The 22662-nt window shown below is 42.4% G+C and overlaps 1 protein-coding gene across 1 annotated transcript in view; it reads left to right on the top strand.

Annotated features, from left to right (window-relative positions):
• The window catches only part of fat4 (FAT atypical cadherin 4), a 308318-nt gene that overhangs the window by 103416 nt on the left and 182240 nt on the right, over positions 1–22662 (top strand). Inside the window, exon 2 of the mRNA XM_060851445.1 lies at positions 22247–22378. Coding sequence (XP_060707428.1) covers positions 22247–22378 — 132 coding nt within the window. The remainder of the gene's footprint in view (positions 1–22246; positions 22379–22662) is intronic.

Here is a 22662-nt window from a genome sequence, read left to right on the forward strand (position 1 = left end):
AACGGAAATGAGGGAGACATTTCTTCAGCCAGAGAGTGATGGGCCTGTGGAATTCATTGCCATGGAGCGCAGTGGAGACTGGGATGTTAAATGTCTTCAAGGCAGAGATTGGTAAATTCTTGATCTAGCAAGGAATTAAGGGCTATGGGGAGAGTGTGGATAAGTGGGGCTGCAATGCCCATCAGCCATGATTAAACGGCAGAGTGGACTCGATGGGCTGAATGGCCTTACTTACACTCCAATGTTTTATGGATGGTTTATAGCTTTTTTTAATGCTGTTGGAGCTGCACTCACCAGGCAAGTGGACAGTGTTCCATCATACTGCTGACTTGCGCCCTACAAGCAGTGGACAGAGGAGTTAGGGTGATTTAAATGCTGCCAGATTTCTTGCCTCTGATCTGCTGTAGGAGCCATTGTATTTATATAGCAAGTCTAGTTCAGCTTCTAGTCAATGGTAATTCCAAGGATGTTGATCGTGGGCGATTTAGCAATGAGGGTGCCAGTGAAAACCAAGGGGCGATGATAAGATTCTGTCTTGTTGGAGATGGTCATTGCCTGACACTTTGTACTCTGAATGTCATGAAATTGATCATAAATGGAACAAACCAATTTCTTCATGTCAGTGCTGAGAATTAACTCAAGGAAATAAAATAGTTAGATATTTTCAGTAAATTAAACAAGAAATGCAAGTTACTATGTAATTTATTTGACTACAGTATTTACTTTTCATTTTTTGAGTGGTTTAGAATCCAGTATTCCCCGAAGCAAGCTCTCATTTTAGTTTTAATTCCAAATATAGTTGCATGTGTACAATGTTTTGTAACCAGCTCTGGATTATACATAATTCTTGGTGGATGTTTATTGAGCATTAACTTTCAATTATTATAGAATCATAAAATCTTAGAGCTGGACAGCATGGGAACAGCTCCTTCAGTCCAACTCGTCCATGCTGAACAGATATCCTAAGTTATAGTCCCATTTGCCAGCATTTGGCCCATATGCCTCAAAACCCTTCATTTTCATGCATCTATCCAGATGCCTTTTCAATATTGTAATTGTACCAGCCTCCACCAATTCCTCTGGCAGTTCATTGTATACCCACCGCCATCTGCATGAAAATGTTGCCTCTTAGGTCCCTTTTAAATCTCTCCCCTCTCACCATAAACCTATACCCTGTAGTTTTGGACTCCCCCGACCCTGGGGAAAAAAAACTTTAAATATTCACCTTACCCATGCCCCTCATGATTTCATAAACTTCTATAAGGTCACCCCTCAGCCTCCAATACCCAAGGAAAAATAGCCCCAGCCTACTCAGCCTCTCCGCATAGCTCAAACACCCCAACCCTGACCACGTCCTCGTAAATCTTTTGTGAACCCTTTCAAGTTTCACAATACCTTTCATATGGCAGGGAGACCAGAATTGAGCAAAGTATTCCAAAAGTGGTCTAATCAATGTCCTGTACAGCTGCAACATGTCCTCCCAACTCCTGTACTCAATGCACTGAATAATAAAGGCAAGTATACCAAACACCTTCTTCACTGCCCTGTTATTTTCTTGAGAATAAAACATGTCACTTTCCCAGTGATAAAGATTCCTAAGTTCTAAGCCTCAGAGCTTTGTTTGCTCTTCAAAGCAACAAACATCAATCATGTTCATTTTTGAATGTACGAAGAAGGGATTAAAATTAGTGAGATAGATCATGCTTGGTATAGAGGGATAATCTTGGTTTCAAGTGCAACACTAAAAGTTGGGTTTCAGAAGACCAAGATCATTAGTGGTAAGGGTAACGCATTGTGGGGTACATGTGCAAGAATGCTTGAGTGCATCTGATAGTGATTTTCATTTAGTCTCTGTGAGCTTACTACAGGTGCTAAATAAAGCTTTGAAGCACAACAGAAGCCACGATATTTTTCAAATATTTGCTCAAACTTTATAAAAGCTCATGGTTCCCAAGTCTTACATGGGTTAACTGTGCAAACTTCTCAAGTTGTAATCGCCAGTGGACAATCTTCCAGTTAGTTAGTGACAATTGCAATGTAAAACAGCAGAAAGCAAATAGCTTTGTTACTTTTTCCATCCACTTTGTAGTTAGTTCACAAAGTGGGCTCAGGTTTATGAATGCTTGTAAAAGTCAATCCAGTTAGTAAGTGGTTCCAATCAATACAAAAGTATGGGTGGAATATGTTAATACATTTTTTTTTGCCCACTGGCATTAATCTTTTCATCGACTCCATTTTCAAGTGTCCAATTAGCTTCCCTGGCTGCCAGCATTGTTCTCTGTTGGACGTAAGTATTCCAACTTTCCAATCTTGATCTGAAAAAAAGAGTAGATACTTACCTTTAGGTGAAGTCTCTCCTCGAAATTTCTGGCCAGTAGTCTTCTGTGAGAAGCAGCATAAACGAAGCCAGGAGTCTGTGAAGACTGAAGGGACCTTTGTGGAAACTACACCCTTTTTTCAGCTGAAAGTGCTGAATTCTGTAATGTAAAGGTCCTGTAGTCAGTTTGAAAGTTTCTGGGAGAAGGTGAGCATGTGATATAAATGTGGGGGTAGGGGGCAGACTGGTGAGGGGAAAGGGTTCCAGGTGGATTAGGGGAAAGGTGACAGATGGGTGAGTACGTTAAGGTGCCAATGGTGAGAAGTTAGTTGGTTACAAATAGGCGAAGAGATTAGGTTACAAGATGGGTGATTGTCAGCTAAGTGCAGTTAGGATAAATTGAGGTTTGACCTGTTTGGGTTGGAGGGATGTCACAGCTCACAGCATCAGGGTGGAGAGGCCAGTCAAGGGATGGATGGTGACAGGTCACGGATTTGGGCCAGTGGGTGAGAAATGTAGAGAATGGAGCATCAGGCTTTGGTGGAGGTGCTTAATTGGAGCAAAAGGATCAGTGCTGAGTAAGGGCTCGGCTTGATAATTACCCAGGAATTAAGAAAAGTTTTTATTCCTTTAACCTTGCCTGGGTAACTTTTACCATTAATGAGTCAAACATCCAATAATTCACACTCTAACTCAGGCTTGGGAATTTCTTTGGAGTGTTCCCAATACCCATAATTAACACAACCAGAATTCACCTCCTCAGAGAATTCCTGCATAGTTCAGAATTGCAGCTTTAAACAATGCAGCGATGGTCTTCCCATTGACATTTCTCAGCAGGTCTTTACTCAGTTAAAATAGTTTAGGCTTGAACCTCATCCTCTGAGCTCCTTCCAACATCCTAAACTTGATTACTTGGTGTTTGCTTGATTGCATTTGTGTCTCAAGATCTCACATTTCAGTTGGAATGCTGACTGCGGGAGATAATCATACTATTGGTGAAGCCAAAAATGGACAGCATATGAACCAAATCATAGTGTGCCAAGTTAAGATAACGGAGTAAATGACACGGGATATCGTTCATTCCTGCACTTAAATGAGCACTTATTCGAATTATGTCAAAATGAATTTTCAAGTTACTCACTCTTGTATTTCCCTCTGCCTTTAATATATTCAACTGCATTTCACTTTTCAAAGATGCAAGAAAGTTTCTATTTGCCTAAAATTCCCTGGATTTCTCTACTAAAATAGTCCTTGGGATTAAGTAAATGTATGCATGATTCTTGAAATCCCGCATCAGCTCAATGCATATTTTAAAAGCTGGTGTATCGAGACAGTGATCAGCAATGCTTCAGAAAGGCAACAAACCAGTGAAAGATTCTTTCTCCTAAAATAATCTCTATTGCTTAGCTTCTTTAACTCAGGGGAAAATCAAGTTGAAAATCAGGAAGCTGTGGTGAATATGTTAAAGAGGAGCCAAAATTGTTCACTGAGGAACAGCAACATTATCATTTGTTCCAATGTGTTGAAACAGAACTTTTATGTTTTTTTTAAGCAATATCCCCTCATCACTTCTCAAACTGCAGTTTTGTCATCCTCAAACTTAATAGCTGGAAATGGGTGGGACACAAGTCTGGACACCCAGCCTTTTACTGTCTGGGCTTGATTTGAACAAAGCGCAGACAGATCAGTAAAAGGCATAACAGTCAGCTAGTAAAATCATAGAGATGGACAGCACAGAAACAATTCCTCAGTCCAACTCAGCCGTGCTGACCAGATATCCTGAATTAATCTAGTCCCATTTGCCAGCACTCGGCCCATTCTCCTCTAAACATTTCCTATTCACATACGCATCCAGATATATTTTAACTATTGTAATTGTGCCAGCCTCTACCACTTCCTCATTTCATATGCGCACCACCCTCTACAGGAAAAAGTTGCCCTTTTTCCCCTCTCATTTTAAACATTTATCCTCGGGGAAACTTGATAGTTTAAAGAAGGTGAGTAGAGCTCTGTCACTAAGGTGCCTTTCTAAAACTGTTTCCTCCAGCTATCCTGTAAACTACCCCCAAAATATATTTGAAATCTTACCACCATCTCTGACCATCATCAGATCCACCAACACCATCTGACACCTACACTACCATTGTTCCTGTTCGATCCCCTCCTGGGAGACAACTTCTCCCCAATGGCGACTAATTGCTCACAATCTCAACGACCATGGGACCTACTCCTTCCCACCTCTCCGTGCTGCTGCTGTCAGTAATTAAAACCTCCGAGACTTCATATACTGGGGAATCTTTCCCTGCTATGCACATTACCATTCATGATTGGAGTATCCCTAGACTGTTCTTGGGTAATTTTTGTCATCTCCTTCCTTCCCCCCCCCTTCCTCTGTATCTTTCCCCATTATCCTCAACACATGAGCAATCTGGACATATCACCTCCATGGATTGGACCCATCCACAGCTCTGTGATCCAGACATCTCTCCATTCTCCTTTTTGTTACAAGCACCTCTGAACTTACCATCTCTTAGACTCATCACACTTCAACCTCTCTACTTTCTTCAGCTTCAGGCATGTTGCAGCCAGCTTCTTAACAGGCCCCAGCCATACAATCAGGTTGCCTGTATATGGGAACCCCATGTAAAGAGACCCTACGATCCTTCAATATACATTTCTCGTTGTCCCTTCTCATCTTCATTGTCTTGCGCAGAGTTCACTTCCAATTTAAAATGTAGGCCCATGCATCTATCGGATGTAAATGTATATACATGTCATTTCTGCTATAATATGCGTTTTGTCAATGCGAATTTAAGAATGCTGTTTCTAAAGCGCAAACTTTTAAAAGGTGTTGGCTGTAACACGATTAAAGCAACAATGTTTTAAGCACTGTTTCTAAAGTGCTTTTTAAAAATAATGCGGGGTTGCTCAAGAACACAACCATCGCGTGATAGAAGAACTGACTGTACCTCCAGTTTAAATGTTAATCAAATGAAACCATCAACTGACTGAGGAAAGTATTGCAGTTCTTAAGTTTGGAATATTTCTGTACCACAGAACAGTAGAGAGTTAGTATGCTTTCATGATTCACTGCACAGTGAACTGCAGCCATACAGAGCATTTACAGGGTTCATAAGAGTAGATGTGAACCTGAAAGATCTAGAGCAAATTTAAAACTGAACTGTTGGAAGAAACCAATAACAGAAATTAAAATTTTATCTTACATGTTGTTGTATTCACTTGGTATTCTGCTTATTGCTATCTTTGTGATATTGTAGGGGCACATTATATGACTCATAATGATGTACACTTAGGTTTCATTTTTGGTGAGACACAGACAAAATCTCAGAGGAATGTTATTTTCACCACATATTGAGAGCACACTGCAGATCTTCTCAGTCTGCAGTTTAATGAGGAGTCTATTATTCTATATTTTCTTTATAATGATGCTTACAGGACAGTAAAAGCACAATTTTTTTGTAAGCTATACTAAAAACATACTACAGCGAACACATGCTTTAAACAGGGGAGCTTTTGTAACTTGAATTTTAATAAGGGTCACGCGTAATATGTGCTGTACTACATTAGGTGGGGAACTGTAACTGTTAAGATGATGGAATAATGCAGGAAGCATGACATTTTCACATACAGTTCTTGATGACTGGTTTGGGTATAGAAGAATCCAGCAGCCATTAAAATGCCACACAGAGAGAGACTGCTGACAGGGAATGGACCATAAAGACAAACAGCATTGGAACGCATTGCCAAAAAGTGATTGATTAGTAAAACTATTGGCAACTAGATTTAATGTTGCATTTTTGTGTAGCACTGAGGCACTGTAGATGGGTATGTTTTGACAGTCAGGTTTCCAAACACTGGACCGCCATTGTCCCTTGAATCTTTCTGGACCAAATATCACCCACATATAAGTTTTTAATGTCAACCTCCTGGAACCAGTCACCAAGACAGCAAACTCTTGCTTGAAAAAATAAATACAATTTTATGTATGTATATATTTATTTTTATTTTACGACTGTACTTCAAAACACTGTAAAGCATGTTGGGATACTTTGAAGTTGTGTAAGAAACTCTATAAATTCAAGTTAAATTTTTGAAAATTGCAGAAGTAAACTGTCTACAGGACTACGTGGTAGACATTTATACAATGTGATAGATAGCTCATGTTATGGTGAATGTGCGATTGAAGTGTGAAATTATATTTGAGATGTGGAAATAGTGCAGCATAATTACAGTGTATAGAACTGGGAATTTGGAGACAGCATAGGAATTTGGTGCCGAGGGGATGAAGTGCTTTTGACTTGCTTTTTGTGACTCATAGATTGTAAGGTTTTTATTAATTGGATTAATTGAAGCCCAGGATCAGGGGCCCAGCACTAATGAGTGACATCACAGGTAACCTGTAAATTCATTCATTGGTGATAGCTACTGATCTGAGTATCTATTATAGGTTACTTTCAGATTGAAGGTGTAAAGGGGAAATATTTACAGGCTACACACTAAAAGACAAGTAGGACCTTTTTAAAAAATCAAATTAAGAACTAAGAAATTAAAATAGAAATGCCAAGCCAGGCGATGTGTTGTAACTGAATGGTGTGGGAACTGGTAGACCTCACTTTAGTTCATAGTGACCACATCTGTAACGCATATTGGTCACTTATGGAACCTTAGGTGAGAGCTGATGAGCTGGAAGCTTAGTTTTCAACACTGTGACACTTCAGGCAGTGGGAGAGTTACCTAAATGCTGTGCTGCAGAAGGCAGTCACACTCGTTAGATTAATTACCTCAAATTCAGTCAGTTTCAGGAACAGGAAGGTGTAACTGTCAACAAGGCAGGTAGAAGCATCCCGGGGTAGTGCTGAAAGAACCTCAAACTTTTCAATTTGTCTGACAGGTTTGAGGTTCATGTTCCCTGTGTGGATGAGAGTGGGACTGCAGGGAGGATGAAAAACTGACCACAGCGCCGTGGTACAGGAAGCCACTCAGGGGTCGGAAGGGGGATGGGGTGGTGGAAGGGGAAAACAATAGAAGTTTAGTGGTACTCGGGATTAGTATAGTCAGAGGAATAGACATGGTTCATTGTGGCCAGGGTCGAGAGTCCTGAAGGCTGTGTTTCTTCCCTGGACCTGGGTTCAGGATATCTCGCTTGAGCTGCAAAGGAACTTGGAGTGGGAAGGAAAATTTACAGCTGTCAGGGTCCATGTAGGTAGAGGTTCTGCTGGGAGAGTTATAAGCAACTATGACCTAAATTGAAAAGAAGAACCAAAAAGGTGGTAATCTCTTTATTACCACCCGACCCAAGAGCGAATTGGTCAGAGCATTGAGTACAGGAGTTGGGAGGTCATGTTGCAGTTGTACAGGACATTGGTTAGGCCACTTTTGGATTATTGTGTGCAGTTCTGGTCTCCCTCCTATCGGAAGGATGATATGAAACTTGAAAAGGTTCAGAAAAGATTTATAAAAATGTTGCCAGGGTTGAAGGGTTTGAGTTCCAGGGAGAGGCTGAACAGGCTGGGACTGTTTTCTCTGGAGCATTGGAGGCTGAGGGGTGACCTTATAGAGGTTTATAAAATCATGCGGGGCATGGATAGGCTAAATAAACAAGATCCTTTCCCTGGGTTGGGAGAATTCAGAACTAGAGGGCATATGTTTAGCATGAAAGGGGAAAGATTTGCAAGGAACCATTGGAGCAACTTTTTCACACAAAGGGTGTTGTGTGTATGGAATAAGCCACCAGATGAAGTGGTGGAGGCTGGTACAATGACAACATGTAAAAGGCACCTGGATGGGTATATGAATAGGCAGGGCTGAGAAAGATGTGGACCAAGTGCTGGCAAACAGGACTACATTGATTTAGGATATCTGATCAGGATGGATGAGTTGTACCAAAGGGTCTGTTTCTGAGCTGTATACCTCAGGGTCAACAAGATTAAGAGGTAAACATGTGGCTCAAAGATTAGTATGGGAAAAGCAGGTTTGAATTCATGGGACATTGGTACCAGTACTGGGGAAGGAGAGAGCTGTTCTAATTGGATAGGATCCACCTGAATCATTCTGAGACTAGAGTCCTTGCGAATCACCTAACAAAGGCCTGCGGAAAAGGCTTCAAAGTAAATAGTGAAGGTGATAGGTTCAGTTGCATGGAAAATTCCAGAAAGAGTTAAGAGTGGGGGAGGAGGGCTGAACAGAAGTTATTAAAGTTTCCAGAACAGGTAATAGCAAAGGGAGTATGGAAAGGGTCAAGAAATTAACTTTAAGCCCAGCAGATAAATGGACAGCAATGAGAAGGGGGCAGTCAATGCAGGACTGAACATGTTGTACTTAAATGCGCACAGCACACGAAGGGAGGTAAATGAGCTTGTGGAGCAATTGAAATTGGCAGATACTGTGAGTATCACAGAGATGTGGCTGAAAGGGGATCAGGGCCGGGAATGAAATATCCAAAGATATGTGTGTCCTATTAAAAAGGAAAGGTAGATGGACAGAGAGGGCGGAATTGCCTTGTCATTAAGAAATGAAATTAAATCAATAGCAAGAAGTGATACAATTGAAGGGTGTCGAATCTGTGTGGGGTAGAGTTGACGAACCACGAAGGAACAAAGACCCTGATCAGGTTGTGTATAGGCTCCTTACAGAAGTCAGGATGTGGGGAAGAAAATAAATCAAGAGATAGAAAAGACACGTAAGAAAGCCACTATTAAAATAATCATGGGGGAATTCAATATACAGGTGGACTGGGAATGTCAGATTGGTAGCGGATCTCACAGAAAGGAATTCATGAAATGTTCCTGAGACTTCTTTAAGAGGAGATGGTGGTAGAGCCCACTAGGAACGGGCAATTCTGGATTTGGTGACGTGTAATGATGGAGACTTGATGAGGTGAAGGTGAAGGAACCCCCTAGGGGGGAGTAACAATGATATAATAGAATTCACCCTGTAGTTTGAGAAGGAGAAGCTAGAATCAGATGGAACTGCATTATATTTGAGTAAAGATAATGACAAAAACATGAGAGACGAGCTGGCCAGAGTTGTTGAGAAGAGGCGCCAAGATTCATTGGCAAGAATGTCTGGGGGTAATTTGGGAGGCACAGCACATATTTATTACAAGGAAGAAGAAATATATAAAGGGGAGGATGGGGCAACTATGGCTGACAAGGGAAGTCAGAAACAGTATAAAAGCAAAAGGAAAAGCGTTCAATGTGGTGAAGATTATTGGGAAGCCAGAGGACTTGGAAGCCTTTAATAACCAGCAGAGGACAACTAAAAAAGCAATAAATGGGGAGAAGCTGATATTTGAGAGTAAGCTAACCCGTAATGTAAAAGGAGGTTGCAGCGTTGTTTTAGATATTGAGAAGGTAAGAGAGAGGTAAGAGTGAACATTAAACCGTTGAAACATGAGGCTGGACAAGTAATAATAGGGAACTAAGAACTGCTGGAGGAATGGAATAGATATTTTACATCAATTTTCACAGTGGAAGATACCAGCAGCATACCAAAACCTCAAGAGAGTCAGGGAGCAGAGGTAAGTGTCATGGCCATCACTAAGGCAAAGGTAGTGGGGAAGCTGAGAGTTCTGAAGGTGGATAAATCACCCTGATTACAGCTCAGAATTCCTAAGGCAATGGCTGAGGAGATTTTCAAGGCATTAGTGGTGATCTTTCAGGAATCACTGGAGCCAGGGAGTGTCCAAGAGCACTGGAAAATAGCTAATGTAACATACCTGTTTAAGGAGGGAGGTAGAACACAGGAAACTATAGGCTGGTTAGCCTGATCTCAGTCATTGGCAAGTATTTAGTCCACTCTTAAGGTTGAGATTGTGGAGTACTGGAAGGGTATGTTAAGATATGGCTGAATCATCAGAAGTGTGTGTAATAGCCATCACCAAGGAGAAAGTGCTAGGGAAGCTGAAAGTTCTGAAGGTAGTTAACTTAGGACTAGATGGACTACACCACAGGCTTTTGAAGGAGATAGCGAAAGACATTGTGGAGGCATTGGTGATGATCTTTTGGGGATCAGTGGACTCAGGAATCGGGGACTCAGGGAGGGTACCAGAGGACTGGAAAGTGGCTAATGCAACACCTCAATTTAAGTAGGGAGGATGAGATTGCGATTACTTGGAGGTGCATGGTAAAAGATGACAGAGTCAGCACAGCTTTGTCAAGGGGCGGTCATCCCTGACTGTAGTGTTTGGGATCAGGTTGACCTTGTTAGCTACCAAGTGCTTGATTAGGGTTGTTAACCTGGGCCAATCAGGAAAGCCATGGCTGATCAGTATAATCAGGAGATTTTGCCCTCCCTTTTTTGTTTCTTTAAAGATTTTTTTTATGATTTTGGTTGCACTTCAGTCCCACGCTCCTGATCTTCGGGCACCCGGTGCGGAGGAGGGAGGGCAGGTCTGAAGACCTGCTCGTGGGTCTGCTCCTGGGCCTGGCCAAACTGGCCATAAACAGGTCCAGGCAGCGGGCCGTGGAGGGGGTCATTAGGGCCGACTGCCTGCCCCTCTTCCGCGGTTACGTTAGGGCCCGGGTGTCCTTGGAGAAGGAGCACGCGGTGTCCACCAACACCCTGGAGTTGTTCAGGGAGAGGTGGGCGCCGCAGGGAGTGGAGTGCATCATTTCCCCCTCCAACTCTATTTTGATTTAGTCCCTGCCCTCCCCTTCACTGTTTTGATCACACAGCATTGCCCTTTGATGTGAAGGGCACTGCTCGTCACAGGCCACTCGGGTGTTTTCCTACTTTTCCTGGTGGTGGAAATTAAATAAAGATTTGTGCACTTTATGTCTCTCACTGTGTCTCACAGCTGCACACACACACACACACCATGGGTGCTGGGAAAAAAATAAGCACTACCGCAGTTAGGCGGTAGTGTGGGGGTTAATTAAAAAAAAAATATATAACCAGGGGAATAAAAAAAAAATAAAAAAGAGAAAAAAAAAGAAAAAGAAAAAAAAAATTAAAAAAAAATTAACACGAGATTTTTGATCACACAGCATTGCCCTTTGATGTGAAGGGCACTGCTCGTCACTGGCCACTCGGGTGTTTCCCCCTGGAAAAAGAAAAAAAAAAAATATTATCAGGAGATTTTGCCCTCCCTTTTTTGTTTCTTTAAAGATTTTTTTTATGATTTTGGTTGCACTTCAGTCCCACGCTCCTGATCTTCGGGCACCCGGTGCGGAGGAGGGAGGGCAGGTCTGAAGACCTCCTCGTGGGTCTGCTCCTGGGCCTGGCCAAACTGGCCATAAACAGGTCCAGGCAGCGGGCCGTGGAGGGGGTCGTTAGGGCCGACTGCCTGCCCCTCTTCCGCGGTTACGTTAGGGCCCGGGTGTCCTTGGAGAAGGAGCACGCGGTGTCCACCAACACCCTGGAGTTGTTCAGGGAGAGGTGGGCGCCGCAGGGAGTGGAGTGCATCATTTCCCCCTCCAACTCTATTTTGATTTAGTCCCTGCCCTCTCCTTCACTGTTTTGATCACACAGCATTGCCCTTTGATGTGAAGGGCACTGCTCGTCACAGGCCACTCGGGTGTTTTCCTACTTTTCCTGGTGGTGGAAATTAAATAAAGATTTGTGCACTTTATGTCTCTCACTGTGTCTCACAGCTGCACACACACACACCATGGGTGCTGGGGTTAAAAATAATAAACACTAAAAAAAACAGAAAAAAAAAAATTATAATCAGGAGATTTTGCCCTCCCTTTTTGTTTCTTTAAAGATTTTTTTTATGATTTTGGTTGCACTTCAGTCCCACGCTCCTGATCTTCGGGCACCCGGTACGGAGGAGGGAGGGCAGGTCTGAAGACCTGCTCGTGGGTCTGCTCCTGGGCCTGGCCAAACTGGCCATAAACAGGTCCAGGCAGCGGGCCGTGGAGGGGGTCATTAGGGCCAACTGCCTGCCCCTCTTCTGCGGTTACGTTAGAGCCCGAGTGTGCTTGGAGAAGGAGCACGCGGTGTCCACCAACACTCTGGAGTTGTTCAGGGAGAGGTGGGCGCCGCAGGGAGTGGAGTGCATCATTTCCCCCTCCAACTCTATTTTGATTTAGTCCCTGCCCTCCCCTTCACTGTTTTGATCACACAGCATTGCCCTTTGATGTGAAGGGCACTGCTCGTCACAGGCCACTCGGGTGTTTTCCTACTTTTCCTGGTGGTGGAAACTAAATAAAGATTTGTGCACTTTATGTCTCTCACTGTGTCTCACAACTACACACACACACACACACACCATGGGTGCTGGGAAAAAAATAAGCACTACCGCAGTTAGGCGGTAGTGTGGGGGTTAATTTAAAAAAAAAGAAAAAAAAAAGAAAAAACAAAAATCAGGGGATTAGTGGAGTGCATTATTTCCCCCTCCAACTCTATAAAAAAAATTATAATCAGGAGATTTTGCCCTCCCTTTTTTGTTTCTTTAAAGATTTTTTTTATGATTTTGGTTGCACTTCAGTCCCACGCTCCTGATCTTCGGGCACCCGGTACGGAGGAGGGAGGGCAGGTCTGAAGACCTGCTCGTGGGTCTGCTCCTGGGCCTGGCCAAACTGGCCATAAACAGGTCCAGGCAGCGGGCCGTGGAGGGGGTCATTAGGGCCAACTGCCTGCCCCTCTTCTGCGGTTACGTTAGAGCCCGAGTGTGCTTGGAGAAGGAGCACGCGGTGTCCACCAACACTCTGGAGTTGTTCAGGGAGAGGTGGGCGCCGCAGGGAGTGGAGTGCATCATTTCCCCCTCCAACTCTATTTTGATTTAGTCCCTGCCCTCCCCTTCACTGTTTTGATCACACAGCATTGCCCTTTGATGTGAAGGGCACTGCTTGTCACTGGCCACCCGGGTGTTTTCCTATTTTTCCTGGTGGTGGATATTAAATAAAGATTTGTGCACTTTATGTCTCTCACTGTGTCTCACAGCTGCACACACACACCATGGGTGCTGGGGTTAAAAATAATAAGCACTACCGCAGTTAGGCGGTAGTGTGGGGGAAAAAAAAAAGCAGAGCATCCCTCCCCTTCACTGTTTGTTCACACAGCATTGCCCTTTGATGTGAAGGGCACTGCTTGTCACAGGCCACTCGGGTGTTTTCCTACTTTTCCTGGTGGTGGAAATTGAATAAAGATTTGTATACCTTGTCTCTCACTGTGTCTCACACCTGCACACACACACCATGGGTACTGGGGATAAAAAAAAAAGAAAAAAATATATAAATAAATAGAAGTCACAAAGGAAAAAAAAAGAAACAGGGGTATCATTGCCCTTTGATGTGAAGGGCACTGCGTCTCACTGGCCACTCGGGTGTTTTCCTATTTTCCTGGTAAAGAGAAAAAAAAAATAATCAGGAGATTTTGCCCTCCCTTTTTTGTTTCTTTAAAGATTTTTTTTATGATTTTGGTTGCACTTCAGTCCCACGCTCCTGATCTTCGGGCACCCGGTACGGAGGAGGGAGGGCAGGTCTGAAGACCTGCTCGTGGGTCTGCTCCTGGGCCTGGCCAAACTGGCCATAAACAGGTCCAGGCAGCGGGCCGTGGAGGGGGTCATTAGGGCCAACTGCCTGCCCCTCTTCCGCGGTTACGTTAGAGCCCGAGTGTGCTTGGAGAAGGAGCACGCGGTGTCCACCAACACTCTGGAGTTGTTCAGGGAGAGGTGGGCGCCGCAGGGAGTGGAGTGCATCATTTCCCCCTCCAACTCTATTTTGATTTAGTCCCTGCCCTCCCCTTCACTGTTTTGATCACACAGCATTGCCCTTTGATGTGAAGGGCACTGCTTGTCACTGGCCACCCGGGTGTTTTCCTATTTTTCCTGGTGTTGGATATTGAATAAAGATTTGTACACTTTGTGTCTCACTGTGTCTCACACCTGCACACACACACCATGGGTGCTGGGGATAAAAATAAGCACTACCGGAGTTAGGCGGTAGTGTGGGGGTAATGGGAAAAAAAAGAAAAAGAAATATATAAACCAGGAGATTTTGCCCTCCCTGTTTTGTTTCCTTAAAGACCTTCTTTTCTGTTATTGGTTACACTTCAGTCCCACGCTCCTGATCTTTGGGCAACTGGTACGGAGGGAGGAAGGCAGCTCAGAGGATCTTCTCATAGGCCTCTTCCTGGCCTGGCCAAACTGCCATAAACAGGTATCAGGATTTTCCTGCTCCTCAGATGCTGCCTGACCTGCTGTGCTTTTCCAGCACCACTCTCACAGCACTGCCCCTCTTCTGTCGTTACGTTCGAGCCCAGGTGTCTGGAGAAGGAGCATGCAGTGCCTACCAACACCCTTGAGGTTTTCAGGGAAAGGTGGGCACTATGGGATGTAGAGCACTTTATTTCCCCTTCCGACTCCATTTTGATTTAATCCCTGCCATCCACTATCACTTCTTCATCACTCAGCTTTGCCCTTTGAAGAGAAGGGTACTGCTTGTCACTGGCCACTTGGGTGTTTCATTGCTTCCTGGTGGTGAAAAATGGATAAAGCTTTATACACACGTTGTTTTTCACTGTGTCCTACACCTGCACACACATGACATGGGTACTGGGGAATGAATAAGTGCTACTGCTGTCAGGCAGTCGTGTGGAGATTTTTAATTTAAAAACAAACCAGGAGATTAGAATCTCCTCAGTTGAGAATTGATTCCGAGCTGGATGGCCACAGCCAGGGTACTATGCCCTAATAAATAAAGGGAGACCTGGTGATGGGACCTGGCATCTGTGCAGTTATTTAGTTGATAAATCTGTTAGAATTCCTTGTGGAGGTAATGAGCAAGTTAGACAAAGGAGAGCTAGTGATTGTGAATCTGTTTGGATTTCCTGAATGTCTTTGACAAGGTGCCACACAGGAGGCTGTTAAAAAAAAAAGATGAGACCCCATGGACTTAGGGATGAGCTATTGAGATAGATAGCGGACTGATTCGCAGCTCTGTGTTGAAAACCCGCAACGCACACTAACTCCATCAGAACTGCTTTGCACTTCAACAAACAAGAAGAATTTGGTCTTGTTTTGTACCAAAGTGATCATTTGGGACCTCCCCTGACCGGGATTGAACCCAGGCCATGATGCTGAAAACTCCAAAAACTCCTAACCACCAAACCACCAGGGAGATTGCTCCACATCTGTAGAATCCATCTTACTGCCACCACTTTTCCCATTTGATCAGTCAGTAGATCACCTGAGCCCTCCTACACTGTGAATAAAATTCTCATAGGTTGGATTAGTAGACGACAGGGAGGATATTGCTGACATGACATCCAATTCTATAACAGCCCTTCATCATCATGCAGCCTACCCATTGCATGCCATTTTGGATTGTAAGGGTGTAAAAAGTTCTCACCGGTAATTTTACCACCATATTGTCCATATATGGGGTTGGATTTTACTGATGCAAAGGATGCAGGTAAAGCATATCAGGAGATTATGCCCATCACCTTTATGTCTACCCTGACCTGGTCCCATAATACAGTTTGACAAGAACTGAAAGTAGTAGCCTGCCTAAAAATAATTGATGGACAATTGAGGAGCAAATTACTGCAGATGCTGGAATCTGAATTACAAGTGACAAATGCTGGAGATCACAGCGGGTCAGGCAGCATTCATGGAGAGAGAGCAAGCTAACATTTTGAGTCCAGATGACTGTTCATCTGATGAAGAGTCATTTTGATTTGAAACATTAGCTTGCTCTCTCTCTGTGGATGCAATCTGTGATCTCCAGCATTTGTCATTTTCGGTCATTGACAACTGAGATTATTACCAAGCCAACAGACCGGAATACCATGCTGCCAATGTTAAAACCCAGTTGGTGTGGAGAGAGAGAGAGGAGGAAATTGGAAGGCAGCTTTTTTTAATCCAACCGATTAAAAAGTGAATAGAAAAGAGGATGACGTTCTTTGATGGTTTTATATGGATTTGAAACTTCCTTCGAGAGGCAACCCACATTGTTGCTTTCAACCGCCTGCCCTCGACGACTCGATATTTTCCTGTTCAAACAGACCAGGAGTCACCTGTTCCAGGATCCATCCTTAATCCATGTGAGCTTCTTTGAACTCCCAGTAGTGCCAACAACTGAGTTCTGGCACTGATCGACACTGTCAGAGCAGCTGGCCAGGTTGGTTGACAGCTGTCAATGACATTGGCTTCCTCCAGTGAAGAGCAGAAATCCACTTTCCATCTTCTCAACACTATGCAGAGTGACGTGCAGCTTTGAGGCAGCCTTATTTCATGCGAGTCTGTCGAGGTCTAACTTTTCCACCAGGCAACACCCCCACCCATAAAATTTAGCTCAAATTCCTTGATGAAGTAGAGTGCTGCAATCTTCATAGGCATCTTTGATGCCTCACAGCGCCAGGGACCTGGGTTCAATTTCCGCCTTGGGCGACTGTCTGTGTGGAGTTTGCGCATTCTCCCCGTGTCTGTGTGGGTTTCCTCCAGGTGCCCTGGTTTCCTCCCACAATCCAAGGTATGCAAATTAAATCAGTTGGCCTTGCTAAATTATCCATAGTGTTCAGGGATGTACGTTAGGTATGTTAGTTAAGGATAAATGTAAAGTCATAGTGAAGAGGAATGGGTTACTCTTCAGAGGTTGGAAGGGACTTGTTGGACCTAATAGCCTGTTTCCACACTGTAGGGATTCGATGATTATCAAAACTGTTGCTATGAGAGCCGGTATTAAACATATAACCTGTAGAAGCCAGATTTGCTGTTACTTTCAGTGGAATTTGAAATTCATTCTGCTAGCTCATACTCTTCTAATGTAAAGAATTTAACTTTTTCTCTCTTCACAAAAAAACTGTGGTTTTTAACAAAAACATTTGCTGCTGTACTGCTGTAGTTTTCACTGTGGTCTGGTTTATAGAGTCAGCTATTTTTATGAGCAGGGAAACACAATCAAACACCAATATGCTTCCAGATGTCAAAACCCTAACATGGAAAAATCTGAAAATACCCAAATAATTTTTAAAATTATCTAATTTTTAGTTTACTGAGATGAACGTGAATTTATATCTCACTATAGATGAAATCCTGATGTTTAATATTCAAGACACCATAAGACCAAAAGATATAGGAGCAGAATTAGGGTCTATCAATTCTGCTTTAGTTGATCATGGCTTATATGTTTGTCTACCTCATTCTTACTCCATAACCCTTGATCTTCCTATCAGTAAAGAACTGATCTATCTCTTTCTTAAATACATTCAATGATTTGACCTCCATGGCCACTGATGGACAGGAGACACTCAATGAAAGTCTCCCCCTCCTTGGCCAACACCAACTCGCACAGCTAAAATCCCAGCGTGGCACAAATCTTTCCCTTCCATCGGTAAAATATTGGTGGCAATTAAGTGTAAACCCTAAGTGACCATTAACTGATCACAATGTAGCCTCAATAGATCCAATGGGTGGGCTACCAGAGCCTCCATTGTGCCTTGAGGAATAGATGACCCAACGGCCTCTTGCATCATAGTCTCAGAGAACCAAGGTGGGCCTTCTAGCCAATCTGCTTGGGCACTTGACCATTTCCATGATTGCCTCCAGAGGTGACATGTTCAAATTGATCATGGTCACCATCCTGTGGCAAAAAGTGCATGTGACAGAATCCTTTGTGTCAAAGCGGGTCTGCTTTAGTCATGATATTTCTTTATTTGAGTTACTTACCTCAGTAATGAAAATACAGCCCATTATTTCTGGCTGCTCTTTGTTTGATGATGATGCCTGAAATGGGTCAATATGTCAATCCCTGTGAGAACATTACTTGTCGTGTTGAACAGAAAACAGTTACCTAAAGAAAATGCTTCAGTTAGTTGGTAAGGCCCATGCTGCCTTATTTTACATCTTGAAAACAAGATGTTGGAATCTAAAAGAGACACAGAGAATGCTGGAGAGACTCAGTAGCTCTGGCAGCATTCGTGGAGAAAGAAACTGACTTATATCAGTTAATTGGCAATTCATGTGATAACTTTAAAAAGCCTGGCTAATCGCAAAATGGCTGCTGCACTTATTTACAAAGCCTGCAAACTAACTTATTCTATGTGAGATATTATTGGCATTTATTAAAGTCATGATAAGGTGTTCATTGTTATCTTGCTATTAAAAGTAAGCATTTTTCTCTAATGTAATGCAACAAATCGGTGTGAAAGCAACTCAGTTAACTGCATTGCTGGGCCACTGAATTATCATTAGGTGTATTCAGGAAAACAACCATCCAAGTACCGGAGAGATCAGCCTATTACTAATCCATTTCCCAAAACAAGCATCAAACATTGAGTTGTATCCACAACCTCCTCACAGCTTATCTGCTGACAGGCCTTCAAGGAATGTCCTGAAATTTGCTTGGCTGGGAGACCATCTTTTAATCACCACAATGTCTGCTCTTCTGTCATAAAAAGGCTTTTGAGTTTGTTCATTCTAACCATAGTTGAAGAACTTTCCCAGTTGTGTAACCTTTTATAATTTATAAATATTTACTAGTTCACTTCATATTTTAAAAAATGCAGCAATCAGCTTTCCTATGTTTTCCAAGTTCGCTGTTTGTTTGGCTTTTGGGCTGGACTGATCTAAATTTGACTTGGCTGGGAAAGCTAAAGTTGTAAAATGTGCAAGATTTATAATACATTAAATGGAATATTTAGAAATAGCATGACTAAATCAATCTGCTCAACTTCTGATCTCACTTTTATTAGCAGTTAGATGAATGCTCATCTTATGCTTGGTTATAAAAGTGCATTTTCTTCCTGCTTGGTGGTCTTTGATGTTGAAACATTTCTTAACCTCATGGGAAAACCCATGCGTCAAAATGTTGTCAAACTGGAGAGACGACAGCTGCTGTCTTTATGTATCATCGTGAAGAATGGAATGTGCCACAACATGAAGACTAGAGCAGTTCAGTGAAGACCAGGGTTTCCAAGAGTTTGTCAAGTCTGAACGACGCATGTATTATGATATGAGAAATTAGAATAGCTAGTTGAAGCCCGTCATCAATGTTTAAATATTAACTTTACTCTTCCCATTTATCTTCCAATGTCTGTAAATAAAAAGGCGTCAGGAAAAAATTGTTGTTTAGGTTTTTGACATTAAGTTTGGCATTATGTCTGGCGCTATCAATGTTTTATGGGAACTTGGTTAAAACTATTTTTTTAAGAAACAATAAGTATATTAAACAAAGTGATCCAGCAATTTGGGTAAGTTAAACAGTAATATGAGAATTTTATGTCAAAATCAAAGTAAATGGGGTAATGGCCCACCATGCACATCAAATGACATTTGATGTCCATGATTTTGAGCGCATGCTGAGCAGTTCTATAGTAGAGACTAGAATCTAACATTGCATTGACGTTAGATCATTGGGTTAGTTTCAAGTAAAAACTGGGTGCAGTCCATTAAGCATGGCCCATTGTAACACTTGGTTTCAGATTAACATTTATGATCTGTGGGCTTCTTTAATGCTGCAGTGCAAAGCTGTAATTGGTTATAGCTTACGGTCCACCCAGTAGCTACTGGCATTTCACTGTAATGTAATTCCTGGGTGATTAGGTAACAAACTATGTTAAATATTGCATTTGAATGTTTTGCATAAAAGAAAAAAAAAGACCATTCTCTCCAACAGCTGTTGAGACATGACTGAAAGTGAAATTAGCCTGAACAGGCTGAGTGCAGCTCCCAGTAGCCATGAGATCACATCTCCCAACTGTCCTCAAATCCAGCACTAATCTAACAAATTCTCAGAGATTAGAAGAATATAAGAAATGCAGAACAAGAACAGTCCATTCAGTTCATCCAGCTGTCATTTAAATCCACGCTTAGGAATCTGCAGTGCCTGCTTTCTTCTGCCTTATAGGGCTAAAAATGACAAGAGAGAAAGATGTCAGCATATTGGTGTGAGATATGGGGAAACAGGTGTTCTTCAAAAGTTTGAAATCGAAGGTCATTATTCAGGGTAATATAAAGGATCTGACCATTCCATCTGCTTTGCACCACAGTTGATCCAGAATCCCTGATGCTGTCAGTGAGTGTAAAATGGAACTGGAGCAGTTGGCCTGATAACTCATAGCTTCCACATGGACCCACCCATAAGTCCAGCTGCTAACAGCAGTATAGGTCTGAAAACATGAGGTCACCTTGCCCCTTCATTGTCCCAACTGAATACGAAAAGCAATGCCCATTCATCTGCAGTAATCTGGTTAACACACTTTGGATAAAACCATGCTAAGGAGTTCCTGACTTAAATCAATACAGTGTGTATGTTTTAAGTTTTCTTATCAGTTACTGTACTAGTTGAAGTTAGATTCAGCACCAACTCACATGTGATAGTGTTTATTTAGACGAGAGGGAGCTTCAAATCCCTCACACCAGACCAAAACCAGATAGAGGGATAGCAGTTAAAACAGAATAGGATACTTAACAGTTGCTTTCCTGCCTTCATCTGGCTGACTACAAGTTAATGTTATGGCTGAGGACACAAACCCAAAAAAAGGCGAGACCCTCTCGATAGATGCAAGTGAGTGTCCAATGAATTGATTGGCGCTTGAACTTTTACTTTATCGTATTGCCTAAGCAAGAAAGCACTTATGATCTACCTATCAGATCTGAATTGTCAGAATCAGAAGAGGCCTGACAGTTACGTTTTTTTCAGAAACTTTTGATTTCTTTGGAACTAGAAAGAGCAAGAATACATCTGTTTCCAAAGCAAACGTTTTCGACTTTCCCCTCCCCAACCCTGACTGGGATTTCCCTCCTAAGGTTAGCTGCAGAGGGCTCCAAACCACATGATTTCAGTGGCCAGGCAGGCGTTTATTGCTGAGTTACCAGCCCCTTTGATTGGGGAACCAGGACATTATACACTGATGAGTCAGACCGCTCCCTCAGCTCCACCTTTGATCCTTTTGTTTCCAGAAAAGACACTTAACCTCCCTTTCTCTCTTTCCTGGTACAGGACTCATCTTTGTTTTAAAGCATACAGACTTGAACTTAACTAACACACAGCTGGTTTCACCATCTACCACTGTATCAGACTGGAAGGCATCAAAAGCTTTTGAGTCATATTCTCTTATACTAAACTGACAATTATGACAGATTCACCCTGATGAATAAAAATAGCCTGTGCTTTCTGTCACCCTAAAATCTCTCTCACGTTCTTCCTACAACCTCATCAACTACGTATGCAAGTACCTCTTGGATCTTTTTCATTAAGATTGAGATCATCCTTTCAGTTGCCTTTGCTATTAGGCTTGTCCTTTGCTTTGTGAGGCAAACTTCCTCCAGACGGTTCCATTTGAGCTGTGTACTTGTGTTTCCCTTCTCTTTGTTTCTAATCTCTCCTCATGCTCTTTGCAAGCTTACTTAACCCATAATGCCCTCTTCTTGTCTCCTCTGGTTAAACCATTGAAAATCCAACTTTCAGCCCTGGTCCATATACTAGCTGACATTGTAAATGTAAAAGCAGATTCCAGGACCTAAACCCTCGCAGCATGAATTTTTTTTTACTCATGTTACTGTTGTTTCCTTTGTAAGGTACCCTTAATTGGTGCCCACTATTTCTAGATCCTTCCACCAATGGAAGCAGTTTCTCTATATCTATTCTATCTGAACATCTTAACCTTCTCGAAGACCAAAGTAAAAATCAGAAATTCCATCTTGGGACTCTCATGTTATCCTGTCATTTTTGTTATCCACCTCCTATGTTATGAGCACCATCATGTTAAGTAAAAGTATCCTACTGCAAGGAATTGTTCTTTTTTAAGTGATCTATTTTCCTGTATTACCATTTACTGTCATATCCCCACAGTAGCTCCTTCCTTTTTTAAGCATTTTTAGTAGCCAACATGCTCTTAGAGCTCATAATCCATGAATTAATCATTAATCTCTAAGCTTTGAGAGTTGTCCAATATTAGATAGACCTTCATTTATCATAATCTCTTCTAATGGTGTGCAAACAAATGTTACATCTTTTTCAGGTGGAAATAACACTACAGGATATTAATGACAACCCTCCTGTATTTCCCACTGATGCATTGGATGTCATCATTGAAGAAAACATCGGAGATGGATTTCGAGTACTACAGCTGTCAGCTACAGATGCAGATGAGGTAGGTAGTACATCTCCTGGGTTTTTTTTCATGTTTTGCACAACGAAGTTTAGTCCATATAGACACATTTTTAACATTGGTGAGTGGATGAGGCTCATACTGGAGGGCAACACAAAGAAGACCAAATAAATGGACGAATAACGAAATCTAATATTAGTTTGAGCATGTTCCATCCTTCAGGCCCCTTAACAGTTTGATGGAAAATTAAAAGACACCTTTTCTCAGTAAGCACTGAAAGTAGTGTGTTGTCAGTATCTATTCTCTTAATACAAATGTACCAGAAG

The sequence above is a fragment of the Hemiscyllium ocellatum genome, chromosome 36 (assembly GCF_020745735.1).
Source record: "Hemiscyllium ocellatum isolate sHemOce1 chromosome 36, sHemOce1.pat.X.cur, whole genome shotgun sequence".
Taxonomy (NCBI): Eukaryota; Metazoa; Chordata; class Chondrichthyes; order Orectolobiformes; family Hemiscylliidae; genus Hemiscyllium; species Hemiscyllium ocellatum.